The sequence below is a fragment of the Ambystoma mexicanum genome, chromosome 9 (genome assembly GCF_040938575.1).
Source record: "Ambystoma mexicanum isolate Mex_15411 chromosome 9, UKY_AmexF1_1, whole genome shotgun sequence".
NCBI lineage: Eukaryota > Metazoa > Chordata > Amphibia > Caudata > Ambystomatidae > Ambystoma > Ambystoma mexicanum.
In genome coordinates this window covers 550,202,132-550,220,821 of record NC_090931.1, presented here as the reverse complement: position 1 = coordinate 550,220,821, position 18,690 = coordinate 550,202,132, and the positions used below count along the sequence as shown (strand labels likewise).

General features: G+C 50.6%; 1 protein-coding gene across 15 annotated transcripts in view; it reads left to right on the top strand.

Annotated features, from left to right (window-relative positions):
* DHX40 (DEAH-box helicase 40) overlaps positions 1–18,690 on the top strand; it is a 1,529,377-nt gene that overhangs the window by 650,895 nt on the left and 859,792 nt on the right. For all 15 annotated transcript variants that reach the window (XM_069615133.1, XM_069615132.1, XM_069615130.1 and 12 more), the window contains one exon: positions 5,364–5,463. In XM_069615133.1, the coding sequence (XP_069471234.1) occupies positions 5,364–5,463 (100 nt within the window). The remainder of the gene's footprint in view (positions 1–5,363; positions 5,464–18,690) is intronic.

The window sequence follows — 18,690 nt, the reverse complement described above, 5'->3', positions numbered from 1 at the left end:
ACCACTGATATCACTCTATCTCTCAAATACCTCACCTTTGCTAGAATCTGTCACAAACTCTCCAACACTGTGCTCCGACTGATCTCTTTGTTCACTTCCTGCGACCTCACCCATACAAGACACACTGTCTCTTCTGCTGTATGCTTTTATAGTTATAGTGCAGGTTTACAAAACCCTCTATGCCCCTCCCTCAATTCTTGCACTGTTTTACTAAACGTCTCTGATGTTTTTCTGTTGTGCTATGTGGCTAGAAATTGTTTATTTCTGAGTTGCTGGTGAATCTTTTGCGATTCTGGTTGCTGTTGGGTTGTGGTGCTGGTTCAGTCTGGAGGATTTGTTGCCTTTCAGGTTTGCTTGTTGTTTGATTCTGGTCCGGGTTTTCCTGCCTGCTTGCAAGGGAATTCTGGGAGTTGCCATTCTGAAATACAAAGGAGAGAACCGTGCCCATTAATTGTTTGTGGAGGCATTGAGACACAGAGTGGTATGAGGGTTGTCATTTAGGGCACATGGGGGGGATTCTCGTGTACTTGCCCCCCCCAATTCCCACTTCACATATCTGGTGCAGGGCTAGTTCTAACCTTGGTTTTGATGTGCTCCCTACCACAGGTTGAGAGAGCCCCCCCTTTGATAGGGTCAGGACCCTCACCCTGTCACAGTGGAGAGAAGTGTTGTTGTCGAAACAGAGAGGATAGGATCACAGACACCCAGGGGAAAGTTGAACCAGCCACAAAAAGTAGTAGGGCAAGAGAGAAGGAAATGAGAATATGGGAAGTAAGCATGTTGATAAAGATAGAGACAGGAGATAAGTTCAGTGGAGGAGAAAGTAGCACAAGAGAAATTAAATTGAGAGGTGGAAAGAAAGTGGCAAAGAGGTGGTCAAAGGGGGTGGGCGGTAGCTGGGCAGTGAAATGGGGAGATTGAGGAGGAAAAGCGAGAGAAAGAATCGGGTCAAGCAATAGAGAGAGCCGAGGCAGAGAAGGCAACTGGAAAGTGCAGAGAGGACAAGAAGGGGAGAACAAAGACTTGGAGGAGGAAGAAAGGAAGGAAGGGGATAGAGAATGTTGTAGAATTGTGAGGGGGAGATATTGATGCAACATGAGGGAAATAAGGAATGAAAAGGGCAGAGCAGATTGGCAGAGCATTGGGCCAGGAGATTAGTAAAGGAGGAAAAAGAGCAAAGTGGGAGTTTCAGAAACATATGACTAAAGGAGATGGGGAGGAAAGAATGTGAAACAGAAGAGAAAGCCTGGGTAAATAGTAGAGAAGTAGGTGTTTCGCTCCTTGAAACACTATTGTATAGGCGCGTTATAACTCCCATATCATATCATATGTGGAGGAGAGTTGGTGTATGGCGAAGAGGGTCAAGATAGAGAAGTGAAAAAAGGGAAAGTATTGAGAAAGATAAAGTACAGAGAAAAGGTAGGTGAGGAAGTCCAGAGAGGAAAGGAAGAATAAAAGATAGAAAGGGGCCATCAAGAAGAAGAGCAAGGGAGGAAGAACAAAGGGTACGAAAAACCTGTACTGGGGATTCCCATCACCACGAAGAATAAAATGTTTAAAGAAACAGTGGCTCTACAGTGCAGAACACAGGGTGAAAGGAGGGCTTAAACAGGGGCAGAACTGAAGGGTCCCATTTTGACCAAGAGGGAAGAGGGGAGAAAGTGGAAAAGAATCCTGGAAGGAGACCAAGGTACACTGTTGAAGTCAAATAAAAGTGAATATTTCATGAATGGAATAGACAGAGGCTCCAGGAAAAGAAAACACGTTGGAATGGGAGAAAATGCTCCGATTACTTACCGGTAATGCTCATTACTCCTAGTCCTACTCTTGCTCATCCCAGTACATACCTCTGAAGCCCCACCTTCACTCCAGGAAACCATTTTCACTTTCTTTTCTTCAGAGGTATAATACCTCCCACATACCCATAAGCCCCAGTTACCAATTTCCAAGCCAGAGCATAGGACCCTCCCTGCATGGAGGGATGGGAGGGTCATCAGTACTGTGACGTGGAAGAGTGTGACTAGGAGTAATGAAGAATACTGGTAAGTAATCCGAGTATTACCTCTACGTCCTTCTTCCTATTAGTTGCCTCTGTGGCATACCGAAGCATAGACACAGGGAGATGTCCCAGTGAGACACAGAGAGACCGAAATGCTGCAATACCATCAACACCACTTTATTTCCCCTGAATAATCCGCCCATGCCCACAGACAAAACCCCTGCCCCAAAGGACCCATCCCTGGGGTTATGCACATTGAGCCTGTAGTGTCTGATAAACATGCTCTGATCAACCCAAGTAGCAGCCCTGCACATTTCCCGCAGAGGTACCATATGGGTGTCTGTCCAGGAAGCGGCCAACCCTCTAGGGGATCGACTATGAACATGTTCCGGGAAGGGCAACCCTGCAGACACATATGACATGGAAATGACAGTCCTGATCCAATGGTTGATGGCCACCACTGAGGCCTTCCGACCAACCCCAGCCGGCCCAAAAGTAACAAGAAGACAGTCAGTCCGTCGGAATACTCAGTCCTAGAGAGGTACTCCAGGACCGCCCTCCAGATATAAATGGAGTGCCAAGCCACCTCCTGAGGACCCTGAGGATTCTGAAAAAAAGTCAGGAGAACCAGTTCCTGAGACGTGTGAAACATCAACACCACCCTGGGAAGACATTTAGGGTCACAGCATAAGACAGTAGCATCCGGGACGACTCGCAGAAAAGGAGGGCTACACAACAAACCCTCACGTCCCGGATGTCGATGTCCGCAAGAGGCTCAACGGAGGAGGACCCTGGTGGAACTTCAAGACCAGGGGCAGGTCCGACAGACGAAGACCCTTCAAAGAATAGAGGTCGAGAAGAAGCCACGCCCTTAAGGAACCTCCCCACCAAATCATCCCCTTCCATTCTGTCCTCAGAATCCCCCTTGAGGATCGTAAATGAAAGCCCACTGGGAGCGAAGAGTGGACACTGCAAGTGCGTTGTCGACCTCCTCCTGGAGAAACTGAGCATAGAAGGAAGCCCACATGTAAAGGGGAGGGGCCGGACCTCCCACACCAAGCCAGGAAATGACCCCAGTGCCTCTCATAGCTTTTCAAGGTAGACGGCCTCCAGGCCCGAAAGATGGTCAACCACTGGGCCCGAATACCCCATCGCAGTCAACCGTGACCTCGCAATTTTCAGACTGCCCATTGAATCTTCCGCTGTCATGAACCATCGGACACGTCCTTTCTGGACTTCATGGTCCATGACCCATAGGGGCCTGCACTCAGCAGTACTCCCAACATGGCCGCCGAACGTGGAACGCTGTTTACCAGTCTCCGCATCGTACGCACTACGTTCTACAAAGCTGACACGCCCCCCTCGGCCCTGCGCGTCTCAACGCTATCGCTTGCAGTAGCCAGACGTGTGCTGCCATATTTCGTACAGCGAATTCCTTTGATTCCTGGTTTCCGGTCCCCTAAATTCCTCCTCCTTCATCCTTTCCTTTCTTGTTTTCAGTTTGCTTCCCGGATCTCCTTTGCACTCTTCCGAGTGCACTCCTCGCCGTTTCCTGGAACTTTCCCGAACATCTGAACGTTTCCTGGAGACCTGTAAAATTCTTTATAAAAAAAACTTTAAGGGGACGTTATGGTTGCAGCACATTAGCTAAAACACATAGGGCCTCATTACGACCCAGGCGGAGGACCATGGTGCTATTAGCACCATGGTCCATGACGGTGTCCGCCATGGCGGAATAGGGAATTACCACCCCATTCCGATGTTGGCGGGGTGGTAATTCCCCATGCCGCCATGGCCCTTCCCCATTTTTGCCCCATAGGGCTCAATGGGAATGGGGAAGGCGCTAATAACGGTACCGCAAATTGCGGTACCGTTATTAGCACCAAAGTCCCTTTGCGGGTCCCTACTTTAACGGCTGGAAAAAACAGCCGTTAAGGTTGGGTCCCGCAAAGGGACCTCGTAATCAGGGGTTAAGGGTTTAACCTTTTACGGCACCGTTAAACCCTTAACGCCAGGGTCGTAATGAGGCCCATAGAAATTCACCAGTTATGATAAGCTATGCAGTGATAACTCTCACCACAACTATGCCCTGCTCATACCCACATATATCATCAAAAAATATATCACCTGTACATGATAACACTGTTAAAAAACTGTGTTGAAATGAATTTTCAAAACTCTCCTTGTGGGAGGGTTCTGAAAGGCCACCCTAGTTAGTGAACAGGGTAATTCTCATTTAGCTCTAGCCATACTCTATCACTGTAATATAGACTGAGCAGCAAGGCTAACTTCAGAAGTTGTGGAGAGGTGTAATAGTACAATTAATCACACATAAAGCACTCAAGCAAAATAAACACAGCAGTACAAAAATGTACTACATTTATCGCCCCTGCAGAACATATTTGTAATTTTCTTTTTGTAAGAGATTTGTTCTGCGCGTATTGAGTGAGCCCAATCTGCAGCCCAAAAAAACTAAGGTGGATGCTGCCATAGAAGTCCCTTTTCTTTTTCTATTGTGATGCCCCGTGGGGAAAGGAGCGCAACAGTTGGAGCCAGGAGGCCCAGGCTCGCAGGTAAGTGGGATGTGGATGGGAGCAGTGTGGGTGGGGATGACATGTTTCCAAAGAGGTGCGTTCTGGCATAGGTCCCGGGGCAGAAGCGCTGAGGCACGAAAAACATGGTTCCACCCAGGGATGGGCCGCTGGTGGGATGTCACCCGCGTTTCCAGATATCTGATTGGCTGAGCGCTCTTCCCGGGATGTGAATAATATATTAGGCCAGATTAGCATATCACGTTGTGATGATTTGTGGAGCACCATCTAGGGATACGTAAAAGAGGACATAGGGCTGAAGTGACTCTTGTGGATCCATCACCCCTTTGGAGGCAAAACTGCGGACTGAATACTGGTCAGCTCAAGTGCATATTCTGTCACTTCCTGAACAGTAGAAGCGGTGGGTTTCTTCCCAGGTTGTCGTGAGTGTGCTCTACATGTTGTGTGCCCTGTGCTGCTTTAGTAATCTTCTCATTATATTTTCTTGAAGCCAGGGGATTGCACCTTAGTGCTTGTGAATAGGGGTCATTGTGTGCTTCGTTTGCTTAGACAAATGAGGATAGTCCTGTTTGTTAAGAAGATTGGCTTTAAGTGAATGTTATGTTCTGCAGGAAAAAGCAGCACGTGTTTGTGGATCTTTCGCACATTTGAACCTATTTCTTTTCTACCACAAGTTTTGTCTGTATTATGTTTTTACGTAATTGTAATGCCAATGTCTTTGTCAAATTCCTTATTGAGTTAGCTAATGTTTGTATACTTGCAATCATTCGCACCATGAGCATTGATAGTTGACCCATCTGTTTTTTATGCAGATCAACAGAAGGAAATCTTTCTGCCACCGTCTCCAGGCATTAGGAAATGTGTCGTGGCCACAAACATTGCTGCAACCTCTTTGACGATTCCTGGTATCAGGTACACTTGCTTCAGTGGGTGTTGTAGTTGCCCAAAGTGGTGCTCTGATGTAAACGTGTTTTGTAAAGCAACGCATACGATATCCTTTTCTATTCTAATTGTTTCAGAATTTGTAACATAATGGCACATGAATACTGCAAGATAGTGATTGGCCCAGGTTTGCACATGTCTCCTGATCACTAAACGTCATCTTGTCCTGCGTATTAGTGGTTTAAAAAAATGTCTGGGCAATGGATGAATTAAAGGGCAATACTGGCCCGAGTTCATACTGGACTCATAATGAACTAATGTGAGTCATCACATTAGTTATCCTGCTAAAAGTAATCTGTGAAAGGACAATGGTGGTTTTGTCCAGGTTCCTGTAAACGGGCATCCACCAGCACACCAAATACCCACCATCACAATTTGGCACTAATTGATCATCTGCAAAGATATTGATTAAAATGTGATATGAGCCATTTTTAATCCACTATGATCCCTATAATTTAAGGAAATATGCAAAGTGGATAGTGTGGCCCATTATCCCATGTCTCTGGCGCAACAGTTTGCCTACCTAGTGTTCTTTTCACAACTTGTTGGTTTCAGGTACTGAAGGCCAAAGCTTTCAGTAAAGGTTAACTGATATTGGGCCTCATTCCGACCCTGGCGTTAACCAAGGCGCTATTAGCGCCTTGGTTGACGCCGTTATTTTTCCGACTCCGCCATGGTGAATGGTGGAATTACGGCCCCATTCCAAGGTTGGCGGGGTCGGTAATTCCCCATTCACCAAGGGCCCTTCCCCATTCCCATTTTTGCCCCATAGGGCTCAATGGGATTGGGGAAGGCGCTAATTACGGCACTGTAAATTACGGTGCCGTAATTAGCTCCTAGGTCCCTTTGCGGGTTGGTTTTTTAACGCCTGCAAAAAGCAGGCGTTAAGTACCAACCCGCAAAGGGAACTCGGAATAGGGCGGTAAGGGTTTAACGGCACCGGTCTCCTTAACGGTGACCGTTAACCCTTACTGCCCTACTCGGAATGACCCCCATTGTAGTATTAAGAATACAGTATTTTGTTAAATGAAAACCGGAGGACTGGTCAAATAACCGAACAGCCTTAGAAATAGACAAACCTCCAAGTGGCAACCTATTCTGCCACTGCGCATACTGAAGCTGGTGCATGAATCCACACATGCATGTGTGTTTGCCAAGGCGCTTTATGAGGTCATCTCGGAGTCCAGTGTTCTCAGTTTGCACCTCACCAAGAAATAACAGCTTGTGAAGTAAACCTTTATTTGAAAAATGATTGCCAACATTGATGCCTTCCTTTACACTACTAAATCTCCTGCTGCCCTTTCTTTCACTGCCTGTTCCTTCTCGGCAGGAAAGAACAGCAGGGGCTATTTATCTTCTTTTTAACTGTAATGATTACAAAGGCAAATAACTATTCGCTTACAGGCTTGTCTGAAAATCTAAATATTTGTTTCAAAAATATGGGTGCCCTCAAGAAAAATAATTGCCATTGTTCCTCAGTTTGTACTCTACTTTGCCAAAAACTGTTTTCATGAAGAACTTTGTCAATCTAAGCAAAGTAGTAATCGTGTATTTGCCATGTGGAATCACCTGCATTAAAGAGAAGAGAAAGCATTTTTACGGAGGAGTCCAACCATCTTCCTCCTTCATCCTTCCCCTGTCATGCGCCTTCCTTTCACAACTTCTCATTTTTTTGGCAGTACGTTTTGAAACTTGTTGATTTATCAACCTAATCTCTAGAAAGTTCTGTAAGTGGATTAATCTAAATTCAAACCACTAGTTTTTGTGTGGTCCTGCGTTTGGTTGGATGTTTCCATGTGCCCTCACCTACACTAAAATATCACATGCAATCTTTTTATTTGATTTTAACAGTAAACAATCATCTCAAGAGCATCAATTCACTTATTGTACAATTCGTTTAGAGATGAACATAACAAACCAACCCATAATCAGGTGGGGGTAGGGGTTCATTGGGGGAGGGATAATCGGAGGTGCTGTAGGTCTTGGGGGTGTTGCATTGGACAATTGTCTTTCGCAGGGAGGTCTAGCTGGTCATTGTCTGAGGTGGGGCGCTTCTGGGGATTCGCCTTGCCCTCAGCTGCTCCTGGTTCCGAGCTAACACAACTCGGGGGGGGGGGGGATGAGTTCAGTATAGGCCTCGGGACTGGTTTTCGGCTTACGTTAGTCGTATTTGTCTAGCCAGCGGAGTGGCAGTGGTTTCCTTGCCATTCCGGGGTACTGTTCCGCGTAGTCTAGGAAGGGGGCCCAGGTGTCGAAGAACTTATTTCTATTTCCCAGGCGGATGGCGGTTATTTTCTCCGCGTCTGCAATGTCCCAACATTTGGCCCACCACAGGCTCACCGCAGGGCCCTCTGGATGTTTCCATAGTCTTGCTATAGCTATCTTAGCCGCTGTGAGAAGTTGTGTGCATAGGTTTGCCAAGTTGCCGGTTAGCGGGAATTGGCCATCTCCTTTGCTACCCAGTAGGACTATTCCTGGGTCCCCTGGAATTGTCAGGCCTGTGATCTGCTTGATGAGGTCCAGAATCTCCTTCCAGTACTTTGTGGACATTGGGCATGTCCAGAGCAAGTGATACAGCGTGCCTGTGTCTGTGCATCCTCTCCAGCATTGCAGGGAGATCGCTGGGTTGCTCTTGTTCAGGGTCTCTGGGGTTAGGTACCATCTGTAGCAAGTTTTGATCGCCCCTTCCTTATTGGTGACGCATTTCGAGCTCTTTTGTGTTCTGGTCCAGGTGTGCCCCATTCTTCCATTTCAATTGTTCTGCTGATGTCCCTTTCCCATCTTTCCATGTAAGCCTCCTTTTTGTTGGGATCTCCTCTGTCCAGTATCCGTATAAGGCCGATGTTTTCCCTCTGGGGGGAGGCGATCTGAGCGTTTGTTCCAGCGCCATTAGTTCTCTGCAGCCCTGAGATTTCATGGGCGCGTGCGAGAGCCAGTGTCGGATCTGCGCGTAGCGGAATCTTTCTGTTTCCGGCACCCCAAATTTTCCCTTGTATTCTTCGAATGTTAGCGGGGATCCCTCCGCATAGAAGTCTCCCACGTGTTTCAACCCTCGCATTTTCCAGCAGTCAAAATTATTGGGGGTCGTTCCGGGGGTGAAGTCCGGGTTATCCCAAATCAGGGATAGGGGGCCTATTGTGCTCTCACAGTTCCATCGCCTGGCTGCCTTCCTCCAACTTTCCACTGTGTTCTTGGTTGCGGTTAGGGGCCCCTCTTTGGGGGGGTCGATGGGTCTGATGATGTGTGGGAGCGCTTCTGGGGGGCACCATTCCTCCTCTAGTTTCGCCCAGCAAGGTCTATTAGTGGTTAGTTTCCAGGTGAATGCCGGTGAGAGTTGGGCGGCCAGGCAGTATCTTTCTATTTCTGGGGCCCCAGGCCTCCCGATCCCTTGCTCCTTGTCACCACCATTCTGGCTATTCGCTGCTTCTTTCCCTCCCAGATGAATTTCATTATGTTTGTTTGGAGCTTCTGTAGGTCTTTCCTGCGGATAGCGATTGGGGGTGCCTGGCAATAGTAGAGCACTCTTGGAACCAAGTTCATTTTTACTGCTGTTATTCTTCCCAGCCATGACACTTCTTGCTGCGGATTCCATAATTTTTCAGGGTGCGCCTGGTGTTGTCGATGGTGCTTCGGCCTGGGATGAATCCCTTCTGGTCTGGGTGGATCAGTTCTGGGAGATATTTTGCCAATCTGCTTGCCAAAATTTTGGAGAAGATTTTTGCATCGTTGTTTAGTAGCGTGATTGGTTTCTCCCTGGTTTCAATATCAGTACCGTCAGGGACTCCTCCATTGAGGGGGTGACGGAACCGGAGTTCAAAAAGGTGTTATACACAGAGGCAAGGTGGGGGGTCAGGACATGGGAGAACTTTTTGTAGAATTGGGCGGTCAGACCCTCAGGGCCTGGGGCTGTGTTTTTCAGCGATCGGATTGTGTCTGCTACTTCTTCCGCAGTGATGGGGAGTTCTAGGGTGTCGAGCTGCGGGAGCAAGGGATCTCGTCGGACTGTTCGGAGGTATTGGGCTTGTGCTTCCTTGCTTGTGGTAGGGCCGGACATGATCCCTTTATGGTACTTGGTGATAATTTCTATCTTCTCTGCTTCTGTGCAGCAGGGCTTGCCCCCTTGTTCTTGGAGCGTTAGTATTTTGTTTCGGGAGTGTAGCTTCTTCAGCTTCTGGACTAGCAGACGGTTGGCCTTGTGGCTGTTTATATAGTAGTATTGCTTTGTGTAGGCTAGGGCTCGGGCCGTCAGATCTGCCAAATGCATTTCGAGTTTTACCTTCGATTTTTTGAGTTCTCTGCCTACCTTCACTGATTGGCATATTTTGTATCGTTCTTCTGCTTCACCCATTTCTGCTTCCAGCTTGGAGAGTTGGAGTTGGTGCCTCCTCTTCTGTGCTGCCGTGCAGTTGATCGCCACACCTCTGATGACTGGCTTCATTGCGTCCCAGACCATGGCTTCCGAGGTGCCTTTAGCTGAGTTCTCTGTGAAATAGTTCGCAAGGGCGTCCTGGGGCTCGGTGCTGGATGCAATATCTGCTAGGACGTAGTCTTGGAGTTTCCAGGCTCTCTGCGGAGGTGCTGGGAGGCCTTCGACTTGTAGGCTGGCTATGACTGGGGCGTGATCAGATATGACTCTGCAACAAATTTGTATGTCTTCGATGCAGGGGAAGAGTGTGCTTGACATCAGCAGGCGATCTATCCTTGAGTAGCCTCTGTGTACATGGGAGTAGAATGTGTAGTCTCGTTCTCCTTGGTGAGCCAGTCTCCACGTGTCAACTGTGCCTGTTTCCCTCAGAAATTCTGCCATTCCCAGCAACCGGGAAAAGTCCTCCCTGGAGGGCGGAAGCATCTTGTCCATGTTCGGGTCTAGGGTGAGATTGAAGTCTCCTCCAATTAGCAGGTGCCCTTCCGTGAAGGAGGTGATCATGGGGAATAATATGCTGCTTAGAAAGCGGTCCTGTCCGATGTTCGGGGCGTATATTGCCGCTATGGTGATCGGGAGATCTATCAAGAGCCCCTTGAGTAGCAGGTATCTCCCCGCCGGGTCTCATTTGACCGAGATTCGGGTTAGGGGAACCTTCCGGCTGAGAAGTATAGCAACTCCCCTTTTTTTGGGCCCGAGGGGGCGAAGAATTTCGTGGGGTATTGTCGGAAATGTACTCTCCTCTCGTCCAGTTGCAGAAGATGTGTTTCTTGGAGGCACACAATGTCTGTTTCTAGGTAGCTCAGTCTATGCTCCACAAACTTCCTTTCTCTGTGTGAATTTAGCCCCTGCACATTCCACGTTATCATGGTTAGTTCTTTAGTGGTCTCCATACTTCGGGGTGGTGTTGTTTATGAGTTCCTTAGGTTGCCCATGCTGAGATTCCTCTGGTGAGTCGACTTCCCTGTCGATTTCTAAGTATCTGGTAGTTGTCCCCCATCCTCATCTGGTAGTTGTCCCCCATCCTCGCATCCCTCCCTCCCAACCCCCCAAACAAACCGAGTCTTTAAGGTCAGCTTTCGGCCAACGGGGCATCCCGCTGGGCCAACGCATTCGCGTAACTTGGAGGCAACAGCACCTCAACTGTAATTTGGTGAAACAGTGGTCTTCCGACATTCCAGGACCACAACCAGCAGTTCCCAGGGTTGTATGATCTGTACTATCTTGGGGTGTGGGCCTTGTCGTAGGCTTCTACTCGATGTTCATATCTTGAGCTCTTCGACGGGAGGTGCGTTCAGTTCTAGCCATTTGGCTTGCTCTTGGTTGGTGGTCTGCGGAGCCTGTGGCGTCTTTCCATTCTGGTCCAGCAGGGATCAGTGTTCCTTGTTCGAGCTGTCTGGGCTGATGTATCCTGGACGTGGTTGTCGTCTTCTGGGGCCGGGTTTAAGAGCCTCTCTCCCTCCTGTAGAGTGCAGATTAGGAGTGGTTTTCCCTCCCAGGTGAATGCCAGGGCCGTGGGGAATGCCCGGTAGTAGGGGGTTTTCTTTTCCCTGAGCCAGTCCGTAATGGGTCGTAGGGCCTTTCTTTTCGCAAGCGTTATAGTGGCTAGGTCCTGGTATAGGCAGATGGAGGCGTCCCTGAAGAGGATGCGAGGGGAGTCCCTGGCTTCCCGCATGATTTCCTCCTTCACTTTATAGAAATGGACTCTGGCGAGGACATCGGGTGGGGTGGCTGTATTTGCTCTGGCTCTCGTTCGGTGCACTCTATCCAGTTCCAGAGGGGCCTCGTCATGGAGGGTTAGGATGAAGCGAAACAGGTTGTTGACATAGAGGGTCAGGCCTGCGTCGAGATTGTCCTTGGGATTCCTCTCAGGCGGATGTTGTTCCGACGAGAGCGGTTTTCAGCATCTTCCTGCCTCAGTTGCATTGCTTCACATCTGGCTTTGAGTGCTGTGATTCTGTCCGAGCCTTCCCCGATCTCATGGTATGTTTGCACAGGGTCGCCTCCACCTCTTCGGTTCTTGCCTCCACTTCTCCCATCCGCTTGTCTAAGACTGTGATTTTTTTCATGACCTCTTCTGTGCCCTTCTGGTACCCTTTTGTGAGGGCCTGTAGTAGCTCTTGCAGGTCTGATTTGGTCACTGACTGTGTCATGGGGGCTGGGTCCATTTCCGCCTGTGTGATTGTGGCCATCGCCTTAGGTCGATCTCCTCTCTTGGGCTTGTCTGTGTTTGGGGCTGCCAGCAGGGTTGAGATGTCTCTCTGTTTTGTGGCTTTAGGTGCCTTTGCCATGTTGGGGAAGAGGCCTGTTCTTGTGGTGCCCCGGGGGCGGGTTTCTTTTGGCGTGTCCTGACTGGTTTTGGTCAGACTCTGATGTGGGTGTTCAGTGGGTCGCGGTTGTAGGGCTAACTGGCCGGAGTTTATAGGAGGATCAGTAAGGGTGGGGGGGGGCGCCCAATGGGAACGAGGGTGGAGTCTCCGCTGGCTTGTCCTGTGTCCTCCGGGGGTTATTTCGGCCCCTGGGGCTTAGCTGTATCTGCTCGTAAGGAGTCTCATTCAGGGGTGTGGGGTGTTTGTGGGAGGGGGCCACTTCGCAGGAGCATCCCTGGTGGGTCTCTGGTGTCCCCCTTGGGAACTGACACACTCCGCTTTTGATGATTTCAGTGGGTCTGGGTTGCCCCGCCCGTCAGGTGGCGCTGTGGTTCTGGTGATGTTGGGCCACTGCCACCGGCGGGGATATTGTCTTACTGCCTGTGAGCCTGGGGAGAGGGAGGGTTGGTTACTTCTGGTGCCCCCTATTTATGCACAGGTTGCATAGGTTGCTGGGCGCTCCCCTGTGTCCTCCCCAGGTATGTCTTGCTGCTGCAGAACTGTGTTGTGGGTGAGCCTTGGTTTGGCTGTGCCTCTTGCTGTCAGTTTATAAATTGTGTTATTAGGGAGGTGTGGAGAGGTCGCTCCTGCAGGGTCCCCCAACCCGTGTCTCTCCGGGTAAGTTGGGTTACTGCAGCACACTGTGCTCACTGTGTAATTGCACTGGTCGCTTGCTGGGTAGGGGGTGTGGGTTGCCGTTGTGACCCAGGGTGAAATCCTCGTCGAGCAGCGTGAGGGGCTAAGTTTGTACCTTGCGGGGTACCACTCAAATCGTGCAGAGAGCCAGTGGGGGGGGGGACCCAGAGGCTGCGCAGTGTTTTTTGCTGGTTGTGAGTTACCTTCGCTGGAGGTGAGGGTGCTTCATGTTCAGATTGGGGGCCTGACCCTTCGCCGGATTCACCTGGGGGGGTAGGGCCCCGCGCTGAGTCAGGGTCACCTTCAGCTGGCTTGAGGCCCCCCAGGCAGCAGGGGCAGCGGCCACCCGCAAAGGGTGGAGGAGAGTAGGGTCGGACACAACCTGTATGGGCCCTTCCTCTGGCGTCCGTTGAGACACCCCCGCAGGCCGCCTCACCTTTAGTGCGAGTATCCCAGGCTATCCGAATCGTTTCCTCAGGATCAGAGTCCCGGATTGCCTTCTTGATGGGGGCTAAGGGTCGTTGCAACCGCACCAGTAGGGTGTTGCTTTTACCGGCGTGGGACTAGTGGTTTCTATCGACCGCAGAGGCTCAGTGGGCTGCGGGTTCCACTTCACCCTGAGTCAGGACTCAGTTCCTTAGTTAGCTCTGTGGGGAGATGCTGTCCTGGAAGGCCACAGTGGCTGGGCTGCTCTTTATTTCTTACTTTGCTTTTCCGTTCCACCTCGCGGTGAAATGTCTCTGGGCGTCAGGCCGGCACTCCCAAGCGCAGACTAGGTCCAGAGTGCCTCAGATCCTAGGTTGCACCGCCTGCTGTGATTTGGGCCCAGCCGCTGTTGATCCTGCGGGGGTTGCTCCACCGGAGCAGCTGGGAGGAAAGGAGTCCTTATTTTCCCCGAGCTGTGCTCTCCCGCTTTGCCACCGTTGGTGGTTGTTGCTGACTTTTCACAGACCGCTGTGACCCTGAGCGCCACGGGATAGAGCGGCCTGCTAGCTGTGTCGGACACCCAGCCACGGACCCCAGAAGGGGGCCCGTAGTCTCCCACGTTGGGTTGCCCCACCAGGGGGATTCGGATCGGTGAGGAGCTCGGCTCTGATCCCACGTTGCTGGGAGATGGGGACTCAGGGCTGTCTCCACTCACTCTGCGCTGCCCCTTCCTTAGTTGCGGATGCCAGGTCCATCGCAGATCGCAGGGTTCCCTGGCTTGGCTCGGCTCCCCGTCAGTGCACCGGGTCTGGAGCAGGTCTCCTGCTTGTCAGGTGTTGGCTGGGCCGGGTGGGCGTGTGCGGGAGGGCTCCCCGTTAAGCGCTGCTACTTCTGAGGCCACCTCCTGGAGGGGGTCGCCCCCACCGCTTCACCCGATCCAAGTCCTGCCGCGCTCCGGGGTGTCAGGCTGCCTCTAAACGCATAGTCTGGTGGTGGCCGCCATTTTGGTTGTCGATGCCACCGGCGCGGGTGCAGGGATCTCTGTGTTCCATATGTTAACGAGCTATAGTTTTTGGATCAAAATACGCCGCATCGCCTTAGTTTTCAGGCGCGACCATCAAACGCTCTCAAGGTCTCTATCACCGGGGCATTTCGCAAGGATGCGTGGCGTCAGTCGGGAGCTCTTACGGAGCCAGACCGACGGTCATGGTGCCAAGCCACGCCCCCCCATCACATGCAATTTTATGTCTGGGAGCTTAGATTGATTTTAGATGCTAGAAATAGAGATGTGTTTTATTTATTTTTATTGTGCACTGCTCCAAATAGTGTAACTTAAATACACTAAACCAGCTACAGATGTTCTCTTTAATAAACATTTTAGGGATGTGACTGGTTCAGATACCCCTCTCAACCTATGGTGGGAGGTGTACCAGAGTAATTACCAGGGCCAGTCCTGCCACAGAGGTGGGGTGTGGGCATTAGGAAGGCCCCATTCTCTTCACTGTCCTTTCTACCGGTGCCTGGCTAAGTGAACCAAGTACCACCTTTTATTGCCCCATACCTGTTGTCCAGAATGCTGACCAGTCTTTTTCTATCTGTTTGAATGGATTAAATTACCCTGAAGGTCTGGCTGTGGAAAAAAAAGGAGCAAACAGCCTAACTGAGAGAGAGCGGCAAAGACTGCAAGACCACGGAGCAATCCACACATCAAACCAGCAATCCAGATGCTCCATTTATTCCTGATTTGAACTATGAAAATAACTATACTTTGAGTGAGTCACGATTCCCCAACGCCGGCTAACCTGCATATGAAAAGGTGCTGGGTCAAAAGGCTGTTATATGTGCTTGTATACCTGTAACCAAGCCCCTGGATATGACCCGGGGATCCAGCTGATGGAGCGCACCAATGGGAAGGGAAGGGAAGGGCAAGGCTAAAAAGGGACCGGAGATCAGGACATTGGGGGGATGTTCGGGGGAGGTCAATGGAGGAGAAAGTGTATCAAAAGACCAAGCTGAGGAATGATGGTGCAGAGGAGCGTGGAGGATGGATATATATATATATTTCTGAGGCTTGTGGAATCTGCTTAGATCACATGCTGTGCATAGGCCGACATCTAGTGGAAGCTGCGGAGTATTACAGTTTGTTTTTCGAAAGTCGAAAATGGGCGTCGACACAGGCGTGCCAGTAATACTATCCCTAGTGTGACGTCCACTGTACCCAAGATCCCTCACGCGTGTAGGATCCTCAGATTGTTTTTTTCCGCCATACTGGTCGGAAGCATCTTGCGGAGTTCCCTGGCCTTAGCCATACTTTTGCTGTTATTATAATTATAATTCTTATTCATTACCTTCCCCACCCCAACGTCGACCCTCAACCTCGACGACGGCTGGAGAAGTCATCGACCGTCGACTGCTGCACGACGGATCTGGGCCTCGGAAGGCCGCTGGCCTCGGCCCGGGCCTAGTAGGCCGCTGGCCTCGGCCCTTACAAGTAGGGAGAGTGGGGGGTGGTACATACTCTTCACTCTTGATATATAGTTACATTTTATATATTCCTACACTTAGCAGCCCGCTGCCTTAAGGTGCGTATGGAGGGTACCCCTTTTCAATTCTGCCCCAAGTGCAATCGCAAATACCCTTGGGTCGACAGGCACGCCACGTGCAATCTCTGCTTGCCGAGGGATCACCCCGAAGCGAACTGCAGAGCGTGTAGTAGGTTTAAACCTAAGACACTTAAGGACCGTTCGACAAAGCGTTGGGCCCACCACGCCAGGCAGGAGGCCATGGCAGCGGAGGGCGCCTTCAGCGATGGCAGCGACGCCGTACTTTCGGACGGCGAGGGCATTACGGCGTCGAAAGACAGCCGGCGAGCGCAGGTCCCCGACCTCGGAAGGTCGTCCGGCAGGGCGGCTATGGGGAAGACCCCCGGCGACGCAAGCGCTACACACCTAACACACACTAAACACACTAAGACCAACCGGACCTCGACGACGTCGACTTCCCGGAAAGAGGCACAAAAAGAACGGTCCGACTCGGTGTCCTCTGGGCGCTCTCGATCGAGATCACCTCACGACGCAAGGCAATCATCCACTCTTGCCAAGAGTGCCTCGCTACACACATTAACGGAAGTTCGATCGTCGGGAGACGAAGACGACTTCCACCCCCAGGCCGCGCTCCAAGATACCGAGACCGCGGTTAACACCAGTGAGGCCCCACGCCCGAAGCACACAGATACCTCTCCAGACCCTCGGCGCCCGGCGTCGAAAATCTCTGGGGCCTCCAAGGGACAGGGAAAACATTTTTCCACGCACGGGGAGGGGGGGAAACAGCGGAAAGCACAGCCTTCCACCCCTGTAAAGCCATCCTCTCACCCTAGGCAGACAAGTAAACACAAGTCTACCCTTGAAAAGTCCCATAAATCATCTCCTGCTAAAGTAATACCCTGTTCCAGGGAATGGTCCAGTGAAGACATAGACAGGGTTATGTCTAGGATGTCTTCCTTGGCTGATTTTTATGATAAGAACCCAGAACACTTTCTTTCATATAACCCTCAAGGGGCCACACCCTCAGGCTCCTCCGATCCTATCCCGCTAAGTAAAAAGCCCCGGGTCGAAAGACCTGAACCCTTCGAGGTTCAGCCTTACTCCACTCCATATTCTACTCCACTCCCCAGTTACCGGGGACAAGTTTTCCCTGAAGAGGACCAGGAGTTTGAAATTATGGAAGAACAAACCGGGACAGATTACTATGCAGAGGATGAGGACCTGGAGGAGGGAGAAGATGAGCAGGAAATTTACAGAGTAGATTCCCCAGTACAAAGCGAAGCCCCAGTTACTGACTCTCCAGTTGATAACCAGCCCCTCCTCAACGAGGTTCTCGCTCGAGCAGCGGAACACTTCCACATCGACACCCACGGTGTACAGGAGGAAAGGGACTTCGCTGAGGAGTTTGTAGGAGAGAGAAGACCGGTCGCTCAGACCATCCCTATCCTCAAATCCATCCAACGAAGAATAGATCCTTCCCTGGTGAATCCTAACCTCACCAGAGCTGTCAACCCCAGAATTGAAAAGATTTTCCGGGCAGCCCAGTCTGACCCTCTGTATATAAGGGGACATCTTAAACCAGATTCCCTAGTGGTGACCAACACTAGAAAAAGGGCTGGCACGCCCTTATCTTCATCAGAAGCTCCTCCCGATAAGGAGAGCAAAAAACTTTACGGGTTTGGCAGAAAGGTAGCCTCAACGTCCGCCTACCAAGCAAGGATTGCGAATTCCACCACCCTGTTGGCTAGTTACAATTGCCATCAATGGGAAGAAGTCGCGGCGCTCATTGCCTCTGCTCCAGAACCGTTAAAGGGCCAGCTGGCTCGGATCTCAGCAGAGGGGAGAGCCGTGTCTGGTTGCATTTTAAAAGCAACTTTCGACGCCGCTGACAACGCAGGGAGATTGATAGCAGAAGGTACTGTTATCAAGAGACATGCGTGGTTACGGCAGTCGGGATTCAAGACAGAAACCCAGGCTTCTTTAATAGACAAGCCAGTGGAACCCGACCTATTGTTTGGGAAAGCGGTCGAAGACGCACTTAAAAATGCCAAAGATGAATATGAGACTCTCAAATCCCTTGGCCAGCTTACCAACAAACCCCCTAACCAGAGGGGGAACAATAATTTTCGTCGCCCACGCGGCCAAAATTCACAAAGAGGCAACTATGCCCAGGGACAAGGTACACAATGGAATAACAACCAGCAGTCTACCCAGAGTTACGGCAGGGGTAACAAGAGAGGTCGTGGAAGAGGCAGAGGCAGCCCCAACAAGGGAGGTGGCACGCCTCCACCAAAACAGTGACGCTCAGTTCAGGGTCCCTTGCCACGCAACCCCAGTAGGGGGACGCATTTCCACCTTCACCCAGGCTTGGGAAGGGATCACCTCAGACAGATGGGTGCTGTCAACAGTATCCGCAGGATATTGTATAGAACTACTGCAGCGTCCCCGGAATCATCCTCCACGACAAAGAGTGCACTCCCTAGAGCATCAAAAGATCCTTCTCGAGGAGATCGCCATTCTGCTAGAAAAGGACGCGATAGAACTCGTCCCAGGACACCAGGTAAACAAGGGTATCTATTCAACTTACTTCCTTGTGCCAAAGAAAGATTTGACAATGCGCCCAGTATTGGACTTACGGCCTGCCAACAAGTATGTCAAGCCCCAAAAATTCCGTATGACCACGCTACAAGAGGTAATACCCCTCCTAAAAAAGGGGGATTACATGGCAACCTTGGATATGAAAGATGCTTATTTTCATATTTCCATGCTCCCAGCGCACAGAAAGTACTTGCGCTTCAAG